General features: G+C 35.7%; 1 protein-coding gene across 1 annotated transcript; it reads right to left on the bottom strand.

The window, feature by feature from the left end:
* Positions 1-1,247: 1,247 nt before the first annotated feature.
* LOC132200838 (keratin, type I cytoskeletal 9-like) lies at positions 1,248-3,659 on the bottom strand. The gene is made up of 4 exons (XM_059626581.1): positions 3,085-3,659; positions 2,992-3,018; positions 2,210-2,317; positions 1,248-2,151 (listed from the first exon to the last, which is right to left on the bottom strand). Exons 1-4 carry the CDS (start codon positions 3,656-3,658, stop codon positions 1,442-1,444), a joined length of 1,419 nt encoding a protein of 472 aa, XP_059482564.1. The 5' UTR covers position 3,659; the 3' UTR covers positions 1,248-1,441.
* Positions 3,660-12,143: the final 8,484 nt, after the last annotated feature.

Raw genomic sequence — 12,143 nt, 5'->3', positions numbered from 1 at the left:
AAAAAAAAAAAAAAAAAAAAAAAAAAAACTGAATAGTATTGAATGTTAAAAGTTTATTTATTTTAAATTATTTATATATTTCATAAATGAAAAACTCTCCAGATGCTGTTTTTTCCAACCGTTTTGATTCAAATTTATAGTAAAATAAAATAAAATTGAGTTCTCGTTTTGCAGGTTGCATAATAAAATATTAAAAATATGTCCACCCTGGGAAATTCAGAACGGATTTTTAAGATTTTTTTAATTCACTGGTAAGATGAACTGAATGAACCCTGCTGGTTGTCAAGGAAGTTCAAAGAGGATAAAAGACAAATGAAACAATAAAAGTAATTAAATATTATTTTTTATTCCTTCTCAAATTTAATTTTTATTGTTAAGCACGATGCACATCAGTTCGCGGAAATTTCAAACGGGAAGTGAAAAGTCGTGCATAATTAATGCGGCTGCAATAGATGTGGGTGTTTTGCGGTTCGCTGTGTCCTTTTCGCGCCTGACTGACAGAGCAGAACCGAAGTTTTGTCCTGCTGCTTGTGCACGCGCGTGTTTTTGCATTCGTATGCAAATTCGCGCCGGGAAATCTTGCCGCTCTTTAAATTCCGCGACTGTAGCTCGGAATTGCCTTTTAAACGGTACGTGTACGTGAGCGGGGAAATGCAAACAGAAATTAAATGATCCTTCATTGCCTGCTTTCGCGGAGAGAAGATAACTGTTGCGAGATAAGGAGGCCATGTGCTTCTCTAGCCAGTGCACATGTGAGCAAATGCTCCATCTAATTAAATTCCTAGGCGTTTTTCATTACGATCGCTGCAGATTGGATGGAATTCATTTGCCGGCGTGGGAGGATTTTAATTGCGAGGAGAGATTGGGGGATTAATTTTCAAAATTGAGTTCCGTCTTGCGTGCAGAATGAACTTGCATTCAGTATTCATCAAGGCTTATGAAATAGATGGAGGGTCAATGGAGACAGAATAATCTGTTCTTATAGAAAGTAGTTTTTAAATTTCTTACAATTTTTTCTTTATTTACCATCTAATTGGTTGTAATAAATTTTTTGGGTGTAGTACCTGTAGTACTAAATGACCTTTTTATTTAATATTAACACTAAAATATTTCATATTAATTTTTTTATCATTTTAATTGATATATTTAATTTCACTTTTTTCTAATTCAATAAAACTATGAGTTGATTTCTATATTGAAAAAGGCTAGCAGGGAATTAATATGAATCGAAACTTTCACGATTAATTTCACATCATCAGTCTTAGACTGTCGTATTTATTTCTTTCCGCAAGTGACAGTGTTGCTTGAGTATGTACAAAAGTTAACATGAAGCAGTAACATCATCAAGAATAATAATTTAAAATCACTTTCAAAACTTAACAAAGACTTCACCAAGTCAAATCTAATCCCCAGATATTCTGTATAAACCTTTGAATGGTAATCAGTGGTGACCTCCTCCTCCACCACCCCCTTCTTTTCCGTGTCCTCCACCGCCTCCTCCACCCTTGCTGGATGCGTGTGCGTGCTCTTCCTTGCCCTCCTCGCCTCCCTTCTTGCCGTAATGTTCGTGGTGGTCGTGGTGCGATTCGTCGCCGTGTTTGTGGCTGTGACCTTTGTGGTGCTCGTCGTGATGGCCTTTTCCGTAGTGGCCCTTCTTGCCGTACTTGTCGTCGTGATGGCCTCCCTTGTGGAAACCACCCTTTTCGTGGCCCCCCTTCTTGTCGCTGTGGTGTTCGTGGTGGTGCCCGTGTTTGTCGTGGTGACCTCCGTCGTAGTTCTCGTCGAAGAATTCGTGTTTCTTCTCGTATTCATCCAACTTATACACGTTGTGCTCACCCTTGGTCGAGTGACCCTTGCTGTGTTTGCCGTCCTCGGCAAATTCGGAGCCCTTTTGACCTTTGGACCCTCCACCGTAGGACGATTCGTGACCTCCCTCTTCGTGGTGACCCTTCTTGTGGCCGCCATGCTCCCCATGCTCACCCGAACTGCCCTCCTTGTTGTGTTTCCCTTTCTCTCCCTTTTCGGAAGAGTGCTGACTTTTGTGACCTTTATGACCCTTCTTGCCGGCGGTGCTGTGGTGAGATGAAAATCCTTTTTTGCCGCCTCCTTTCTTGAACTCTTTTTTGCCTCCGTCACCACCTCCACCATCACCTTTAGAAAAAAACTTTCATGAGTTTTTAAACAATTTTATCAACTTTTGTAAATTTACCGCCTCCTCCGTGGCCTCCACCACCTCCACCGCCTCCGTGGCCTCCGTCACCTCCACCACCTCCGTGGCCACCGTCGCCTCCACCACCTCCATGACCACCATCATCTCCTGTGTAAATCAATTCAAGAGTTTAACAAATGAAAGTTAAAAATAAGATAATAATGAAATGGGGTGAAAAAATTAGAAAATAATCAGAAGAAATAATTATAAAAATTAATTAATCATTTCGTAAAAAAAGGATATATTAATGAATAAATCGAATTCCTTTAAAAAAGTTCATCATTCGTTTTGTGCAGCTCTAAATTGCATTAAAACAGTACTCTTTTACAACGTTAATTACAGAGATGAAGTGTTATAATTATCATTTGTAGTAGATTTAATATTGAAGGTTAAATTTTTAGATACTATAAATATTAATCAAAAGGATTTTTTATTCAATCGTTCGTGTTTTTTTTTAAACCCATGTGAATTTTAGACTGTAAATTTGCATTTTTTTTCTACTTGTAAGTCATAGAAGTGACATTAATTAAGAATAAGATTATTGAGATTATTATTAATATTATTACTGTCATAAAGTTAGTAGAAAAATCTCGGTCATTGTTTCTTTCTCACGTTTTAAATCTGATACGGCAAACCATGATGTAAAAAGATGACTTCTTTTCACGAAAGGACCGTTTTGACTATTCTCAATATATTATTTTTTTCTCTTTAAACATTATTTTAAGATGCGTGTATGTAACAATATTGAACAAACGATATTTAAAAACGCTGCACATAATTACCTCCACCTTCGTGACCACCTTCGTCACCTGTGAATTAATATAATAATAATTCTTACTTTCATTGTTCAAATATTTTTAAAACTGATCAATTACCTCCATCGTGTCCTTCACTAGCCGAGTGCGTTAAATCGAGTTGAGAAGCTGGAATTCCGGACGAGGTCGCCGTTTTCAGATCGACCCTGAAACCCGTGTCGTCCGAAGCGGTGCTCAAGTCTGTCGAGTATGAGACCGGGACCACTTGTCTGCTCGGAATTTTCCTCCATGATTTGACCCTCTCCGAAGCGGCCACGCTTGCAGGGGCTGGGACGTAAACGGGGCCACTGTGCACAGGAGGGGGTGGAGGAACGTAAACCGGGGGGACGTAAACGGGGGCAGGTTTCGGCACCGCCGGCTCCAGACGCGGGACACCTCTGGTCCTCTTTCGGACGGGCAACTTGACCTCCAAGTCGCTGACGTTTAACTGGGCGGGATAAATCAGAGCTGCCGGTGGTTCGTTGACCCCCGGAGTGTCCTGGGTCGTGGCCGACGGCAGGTATACGGGCGTGTAAACTCGCGACTGCACCGGGTTCGAGGGGGACACTTTGACTTTGCACATGGAATGAGCGGGACGCACGAAGAAGAGGCCGACGAGGCCAAGCAGCGCCAACAGCAGCTGTGGCCGCCGCATTCCGGAGCACATGGTGAAAAAGACGCGTTTGACGGCTCGGACGGACGCTGCCGTCTTTTATACGGGGCATTGTCCGCCGACGGGAGGCGGGAGGACACTTGCTCGGATGGCCGGACGCCGTGCCTGGCACCGCGTTTAGCTGCACGCTTTCTATCAAAAGCATCTCGATCGAACGGCAGCGGCGTTCATCTGTGTCATCACTTGTCATTTCAAATCGGCAGAAATACTTATGTGTACGCGAGAGAGCCTCTGCTCTCGGAAGTTCCACTTGTGGCCCGTGTGTTTTAATCAATGTCTTGGGAATCCAATGTTGCTTCGAAAATATTAAAGTCATGGCATATTTATTAAAAAAAATATTAAATTTTCAAACAACAAATTAATCAATATTTGCACTGAATTAAATTAATAAATAGCCGTACTTTACTTCAAAATATAAAAATCGTCAATCAAAACATCAAATGGTACCAAAAGAAGAATTTAGTCTTGCTCTCAAAAATGTTCGATCTAAATTTTATATAATATATTTGATAGCTATGTATTAATTTTTATACACATCATTGAAGTTTAAATAAAATAATCAATTTGTGTTTTTATTTTGTTGTTAATTAAAAAAGTTTTATAAAATAATTTTATAATTAAATAAATTTGATAAACAATGTATAAATTTTTAAAATTTAATTAAAATATAACAAAATGAAATCTAATCTTGACTAGAGCATTGAGCAAAATATAGTGAAACAATAATTTAAATGCAAATAATGTATTATAAAACAAACATAATAATTCATTCAGAAAAATCACGTTTGTGTATAAGTGATGGCGACCCATAATCTCTCGTTATAACTTACAACACAATCCGAAACCCTGATACACTTGTCCCTTTTTTAATGAGCGAGCTGCGATTCTTCCATCGCATTGCGTGGTTTCTTTCAATTCATCCTTTGCTTTGATTTATCGATTATAAATATGCATAGTATGGTATCAATGTGAAATTCTACACTCTCTTTGAATATACAAAGAAAGAAAGTTTTTTTATAATGGTGGAAACGGTAAAAATCATATTGTGTACAAATCTCATGTAAGCCTCTGCATTTCTTTTTATAAATAATCCACTCTATGCGCAATGTAAGACGGGGACGCACATTCTTCTTGGAAATAATTGATTTACTCGAACTGATTTCGTTTACAACTTAAATTTAACTTCACTCCATCCTCTGACGTATTTGAACGCGATAATTAAAACACGATGAACTTGCTAACGAGTTCACAGAACTCATTTGTATTATTTGTTCTATCTCACAAGAACATCTCTTTTGTGTTTATTGGTTTTTACACGGCAACTTAATTAATTAGCGGCTATTTCCGCGTCTTCCAGGAAAAAAAGTCGGCTAAATCGGTCGCTTAATCTGCTCTCGGCGAAAAACAAACCAAACCTTTGTTGCGCGGCGTTGCGTGAAAGGATGAGCTGTGCGGCGCAAATCTGTGCACTTTTTGTCCACCGTCGCATTGTGCGCCGCCAGACAATCGCACGAAAAAGAAAAAGTGAAGTTCAGTACCGCGCGCGGTTCACCGTCAAAAATTCAAGTTTAACTAATCGGCCACAATTATAAAAAACTCGCTGTGAAAAATAGCGATTTTTCCTCTTTTTAAATGAATACAAAAGTCTTCGGCAATGGAAATTATTATCACGAAGGAAAGAGAAAAGCTGCTTAGGGTGAACAGTTATCTAGGAAAGTAGGAATGCATCTGGGAGAGCAACAGGTCTTAAGAGGAAAGCCCGCTCAAAGTTTTTGCGGGATGATATCAGGAATTTTCTTTGAATAATTAATTGCGCAACTTGTACTATCCAGTTTTTATGTTATAGTTATATTTTTCAAAAATTTCCGTAAGCTGAATTTAGTTGAAAACTCTATCTCTTCCATCAAATCAATAAGAATTTAGTATCAAATATTTAGTTGCAGCTAAATTAGACACAGTCCTGGTGACTTTAAAATGCCGATATTTTGCTACTCTCTTCATTTAGAATGCGTTACAAAAATGAGTAAAAAGTAATTTTTTTAAAGATAAATTTAGTTTCGGACATTTTTTAGCCTTCTGAATCACCACCTCAAATTAATCTTATTTATTAAAATCTATATTGATCTATATAATTTTGCCAAAATAGTTTTGGCAGAAGCCGATTCATTTGATTGTAAAACATTACTTATCTTTCTTCTGATTACAAATTTCTCAATCGACGCCAAATAAGTGCAGTGAAAAAGTTGATCAATAGTTGGAATTTGCAAGTCTATGGATTAAGCAATGTTTTGAATAAAATAAGGAAATGCGTGTTGACATTATGCAAACGGAAGCGAATAATTTTGGGTAATAATTTATTTAAATAATCTGCTTGGTTAGTCTCGCACAACGCGGGGATTCATCCAGCTGTTTCCGCTCCGTGCGTATGAATGAGCGAGAGAGTGAGACGCAGGTGGCCAATAACTTGCGATGATTCGCCTCACTTTCCTCGCAAATCCAATTCACGGAACAGCCTTAAGACACAAAAAATGACATGAGAAAATAATTTTTCCTGTTGTTTTGTCGGTGTGGGTCAATTCATCTCTCACAATCAGTTCCGCTTTTGTTGTCAGTCTGGAAGCTTGATTGATATCTATAATTCTCATCGATTGCCGCGTCAAAAGAATATCAAAAGTGGTTTTAACAATGACGCTTTTTCGAAGGTGTTTACATTAAGAAAGACATAAATATCACGTCTTGATACAAAATATTTAAAAAATCTGACTTGCAAAAGAGGGAGAGAAAAGAGAAAAAATTTAGGTTTTTTTAATTAATTTTTATAAATACTTTAAATTTATGTCAATATAAATAATTGTTAAAGTTAGCCAAAATTTTATTAGGGTTTTTATAATTAAATCATTAATAAAACTAAATATGTTTATATTAAATTAAATTTAAATAAAAATGTTAAGGTTTGAATTATTTTAAGAATGTGCATTATACATACATGTACAATTAAATATTTTATTTTTTAATATTTGTGAAAAATTTATTTATGGATGCAATAAGATACTTAAAATTTAATTAGCACACAATATTGTCACGCTAAGACTCATTTATGTTTGATTTTTTAATTTTCGGATTTGCAGTTCTCATTTAAAATAATTATGACTTACAAAATAGAAATTGTACGACATGAGATATGGGAACAGCAATAATTAATGATTCTTTTTCATTCCGCGTTCATAGACCTTTGTCCCTGCGGCCAAATTAACTAGTTAACGCCCATTTAGGACAATGATGAAGTGCCAATTTGCGCCCCGCAGTCGCGAAAATTGGTAGACAGACACGCACGTCATTTCTTAATACGTGAAAATTTGGGTCCGTCACCCGACCGGGTTCAACCACAGTGCCCTTTCATGCCTCAAACAGGGCACACGCGAGGCCAAAGCTACGCGGCAAAAGCTGCAGAGAACTACACCTCTGGGAAATTATGCTCTTTGCCCGATTGTTTGTTGAAGGCGCGCAGCTTGATGATTTTGAGATTTATTTCAATGCATAAAAATAAAAATGCTACTCACACTAAAAATTATATATATATATGTGATGGAGAAAGGTGAGGTTGTTGAACTCTCTGTGTATGTTAAATTTATTTTACTTTATTATGACATTTGATTTTGGTCTTCATGATCATAAATAAAAAGGTTTTTAAGAATTCTTGCTCCAACCCAGCATCATCAATTTTCTTACCAATTTATAACTTTAGAATATAATTCATATAATTTAAAAAAAAAGGTTTTTTTCAAACAAAGTCATTCATCATTCAGAATATATCCGACGTCAATTGTTAAAAATATTTTATTCTTTATTTTTAATTCAACTAACCAAGAACTGTGAAATGATAATATTTTTACAGGATATTATAAATTGTTTTTCTCAACGGTATATATCTCGGTATCTATGAGTGTTGCTCACAATCAGAGATGTGTTGAAGGTAGTTTTTATTGTTTGTTGATGGCGCACAAGGTTTTATATTCCAGGAAAGGGTAATATTTTGGTTACAAGGAAAATTGATACTTATCTTTGGTATCATATTGATTTTCCTTTTATCATTTGCAACAGAACAATAAAATCTCAAGAAACATGTACATTTTCCAAATAAAGTGATGATGATAACAAAGTACCTTGGATTTTGTTACAAATTAAAAACAGGATTTTTAATCATATCATTATATTTTTTTATACCATTTCATAACAACTGTTGGTTTTTGTTTTACCTGTCGATTGCGAGATTGGTCCGCTAGATTCTGATATTAAAACAGGAGGGATAAGAATCTTGAATGCTGCGACAATGTAAAAATATTAAATGTTTATTAAAAGTTTTGTTTATTATAAAATAATGGATTTATCTCTTTTTAGTTGGAAAAAAAAACAAAAAACACGCACACACGGTAGACCACTCTCTATTCATCAATATGTTTTGAAAATTAATTGCAATTAAAGCAATTAAGTCATTTGAAATAAAATTGGAATTGAATTTTAATTAAAAGCATCTATTCTGTTAGAAACTGCATATTTGTTCATCAGATATGATGAGTCTTTTTTTTTCAAATCATTTTTCATTTGATTTAAAAATGCAAATTTAGTTAATATGTAAGAATTAAAAATAATTAAGAAAATAAATGAATAAATAAATAAAAATTAATAAAGAAATAAATAAAATAAGTAAGTAAATAAAAATTAAATAAATAAATACTCCAGGCAAGCCTGAAGACTGGTGCTCATTAGAGCACGTTTGCTCGAGAGCTTTTGAAAATAAAAATCATTATTATTTAACCTATAACGAGCATCACATAGAATTATGTATAGGAAGACAGTAAGAAATTTGGTTCATCAACAAAGTTTATTCAATTTTGTTTCCCTTCATTTTTGCATTCTCTGCCCAAACACATCACTTAAATTTTTTGAGTTTAGTTTGAACATTGTGGATGTATAATGCATAGGTTAAAATAGAGTTAAAATTATCAAATTGATTCAATTCAACTGTGGGAAAATCCCAAAATTTATAATAAATTTATTAGAGAATGTTAGCTTGTGTATTTATCAAATAATTTAAATAATTTCATCGGCACTTCTGTGATTACCATATTTCCACCATTTGATTCAGCCAATTAACATGAGCACAACGCAAGGGACGCACATTCAATCCATTTAACAGCAACAACATCATAAAAAATAGCCTTGCTTGCATCCCTTCTGCAAATGCCAATTTTTCATAATGCAACAACTCGTCGGCTACGCGGACAGATGGCCAGTCCGTCGCTCCGCTTTTTGACACAAATGGCCACTAGCCATTTGCGCCGTTGGTACAAATGGCCAATTCGCATTTCCGGAGAAAATTTTTTTTTCTGCGCGAATATGTTCAAAAAGTCAAAATGCACCAGCCCACACGCTAAAAGTACCAACTTTACCCGTAGATGGCTCTTCTGTTGAGCCCGCAAGCAAGAAGTGCCATGAAAGCCACGCCCCCTCATGTGGTTTCCCATATCGCCGGATAATATGAATAAATACTTTTAATGCGTTTAATGTTAAAATTGGAAAAAATGATAAAAATAAAAAAAATCTTGAAAAAATGTATAATAAATATTAAAATATTTTACAATTTTCTAGAAGTAAAATCTCATTATTAGTTAATTACTAATTCAAATGGACGGACTCAATCAAACGAAGTGTTGCGAAGGATGCTCTCGTTGTGATAGACGTTTCCGCGAATGCAATCTTTTTTTTTTAGAACGCGTGAATTTAAAATATTCAAAATTTCAGCGATGAAGTTCAATTTAATCATGTATTTTTGATAATGCTAGATTAAAATTAATTCCGTCTAGGAGCGGAGGTATTAATGTTTCCGCGAGAATTTTTTTCCGTCCATTTTAAAAATAGAGAAAAGTTATAAAAAATAATAACCTAAACAGAAAAATGTTGCCAATTAAATTTTCTACAATTTTTTTCATTGGCTTAGTAACGTCAAAAATTTTTTCACTTACATACGGAAGGCTCAAAGTCAAAATAATATTTTTTTATAGCATAAGATTTTTTTAAAATTTTTTCGAGATGGCCAATCGATTGGAAATTAAATTTTCACCTCCGTTATTAAATTTCATCAAAAAATATTGAGCCGTTTTAAAATAAGAATATAATAATGTGATCACCCTTCAAACTGCTTTTGAAGACGAGGGTGCCGTCAGAGCGCTCACGAGAAAGCAAAGTGCAACTTAAAAACGGCTCAACATTTTTTGGTGTAATTTGGAAGCTAGATTTAAAATTAAATTTCCAATCGATTGGCTATCTCAAAAAAATTCTAAAAATTTTATTCTATGAATAAAAATAATATTTTGACTTTTAGCCTTCCGTACATAAGTGAAAAAATTTCTGACGCCTTTAAGCCAATGGAAGAAATTGTAGGAAATTTAATTGGCAACATTTTTCTATAAAGGTTTATATTGTTTTAAGCTTTTCTCTATTTTTAAAATTGATGGAACAAAATTCTCGCGGAAACAATAATAACTCCTCTCCCAGACGGAATTTATTTTAAACTAGCAAATCAAAAAATTAATTATCTAATTATGAATCAACGCTGAAATTTTAAATAATTTAAATTAACGCGTTCTAAAAAAATATTGCATTCGCGCAAACGTCTATCACAACGAGCATTCTTCGCGACACCTCGACTGACGGGGCGCCACTGTTGTGTCAACCAGCCGCTCCGCAGCAGCGGCTCCGATTTCGCCTTTATATTCATATCAGCGGTGATTTTTCGTTTTTTGGAATAATTTTTTCACTAATTTAATTGCAATATCATCCTTAACCTTGAGTTAAAAAGTGGATTCTGAAATCTGAACATTCTCGCAGATAATCAGTTTTTTGCTTCTCCTGTAAAATTGGAAAAGCTGTCGAGTGGCCATTTGTACCAACGGCGCAAATGGCTAGTGGCCATTTGTGTCAAAAAGCGGAGCGACGGACTGGCCATCTGTCCGCGTAGCCGACGAACTGTTCCGCGCCCAAACAGCAATCATCAATTTCGCAGGCAGACGAACGCACTTCCCAAAATTATCTCGTGAATAAATTATTCTTTCCCAGCTGAAATAAAAATTCAAGGCGCTCATTTTATGACGTATAAAAAATGAAAGTAATAATTTTTGTACCTCGGTTATTTATTTAAAAAAGAGCTTAATTTAAAAAAATCCTCATTCCAGCGAATTGGAATTTGCGAAACCACAGAATGAACCGAGTGATTGTGATGACAAGAAGCCGCGTGACAGCGGTATAGCAGAATCGTTAATTATTATTTCCTTCAAGCAAGGAAAACGCACGTCGGGAACAATAGACGTCGCCCACCGCCGCTTCGAATAATTAATGTGCACTTATTTATACGTCTCGCGAGCTAATTAGCGGTTCGCCAATTGTAGTTGCGGTCGTTGCAAAACGCGCGTCACGCTTCGCAAATCGCATCACCATGTTCTACAATTAAAAAAGCAATAAATCGGAACTGCACACACTTTTTACTGCCTCTTTCTCTCTTTGTTGTGCTAATTGCAAATTATTTGGCGCTCTGCACTTTTTCATTCAAACGCTCTCCGGAGGGCTTCTCTCGCGCCCAAGGGTAATAAATAACGTGCCGCGGCCTGACACGTTTTATTGCGTTTTTACGTCGTGACGATATTTACAGTCGGCAAATACGAGACGAATGAAAATACATACATACGTGGCCATAAAAGTGGCCCGAATTCGCCAATAAATTCAAATAAACGACCGTTCCTCATCTCTGCGGCAATAATCATTTTGCAGAGCCGATCGCCCAGATTCGCTATGATAAATAAAATAAATCACTTAAAGTGTGTATAGATAAAATGCTCAAATTATCCTTAATATCACTTGCAAAATATTATTTGATTTACTGACTTGAATTGAAATTTTTATATATCAATCGTATTTATAATATTTTTTTATTTATCTACTCGCGCATTCCAATGGTTCTCTGTCAACAGAGAAGGGAAAAAATTGGTGAGTTACAATACTAAAATTAATTTACTCCCCGTCTAACTTTCTCTCTCATAGACATAGCATTCTTAAATCGGTCCCTTCTTCCTTACGATTCTTTTGGCAAATTTCCATCTAAAAATAAATTTGAAAAGGGCTACGTGATTGGCTAGCCTTTCAAGAAGTCGTTTGCCTGCAGTTTCAGTTTTCTCCTTCGTTCAAAATTAAAAAGCCGGTGAGAGAGAAAATTCCTCTCATTGTCAGGGGCCGCGAGCAACTTTTGAGAATAGAAAGTTAAAAAGTAACCCTTTGTGAGCGGAGAAGGGCTGTCACGCCTCATCTATTTATTTTAGACTTTTCGCGCCACGTTGCGTATAATAAGAGGTGCACTTTGATCTCGGCGAAAATTTGCACAAAAGATGGAAAACGAAAAGTTTCATGTTTCCGAGAG

Source organism: Neocloeon triangulifer, unplaced genomic scaffold (genome assembly GCF_031216515.1).
Source record: "Neocloeon triangulifer isolate White Clay Creek 2 clone unplaced genomic scaffold, ASM3121651v1 ptg000014l, whole genome shotgun sequence".
Lineage (NCBI taxonomy): Eukaryota > Metazoa > Arthropoda > Insecta > Ephemeroptera > Baetidae > Neocloeon > Neocloeon triangulifer.
Note: the sequence above shows the minus strand (reverse complement) of the source record. Positions and strands in the feature narration are given on the sequence as shown.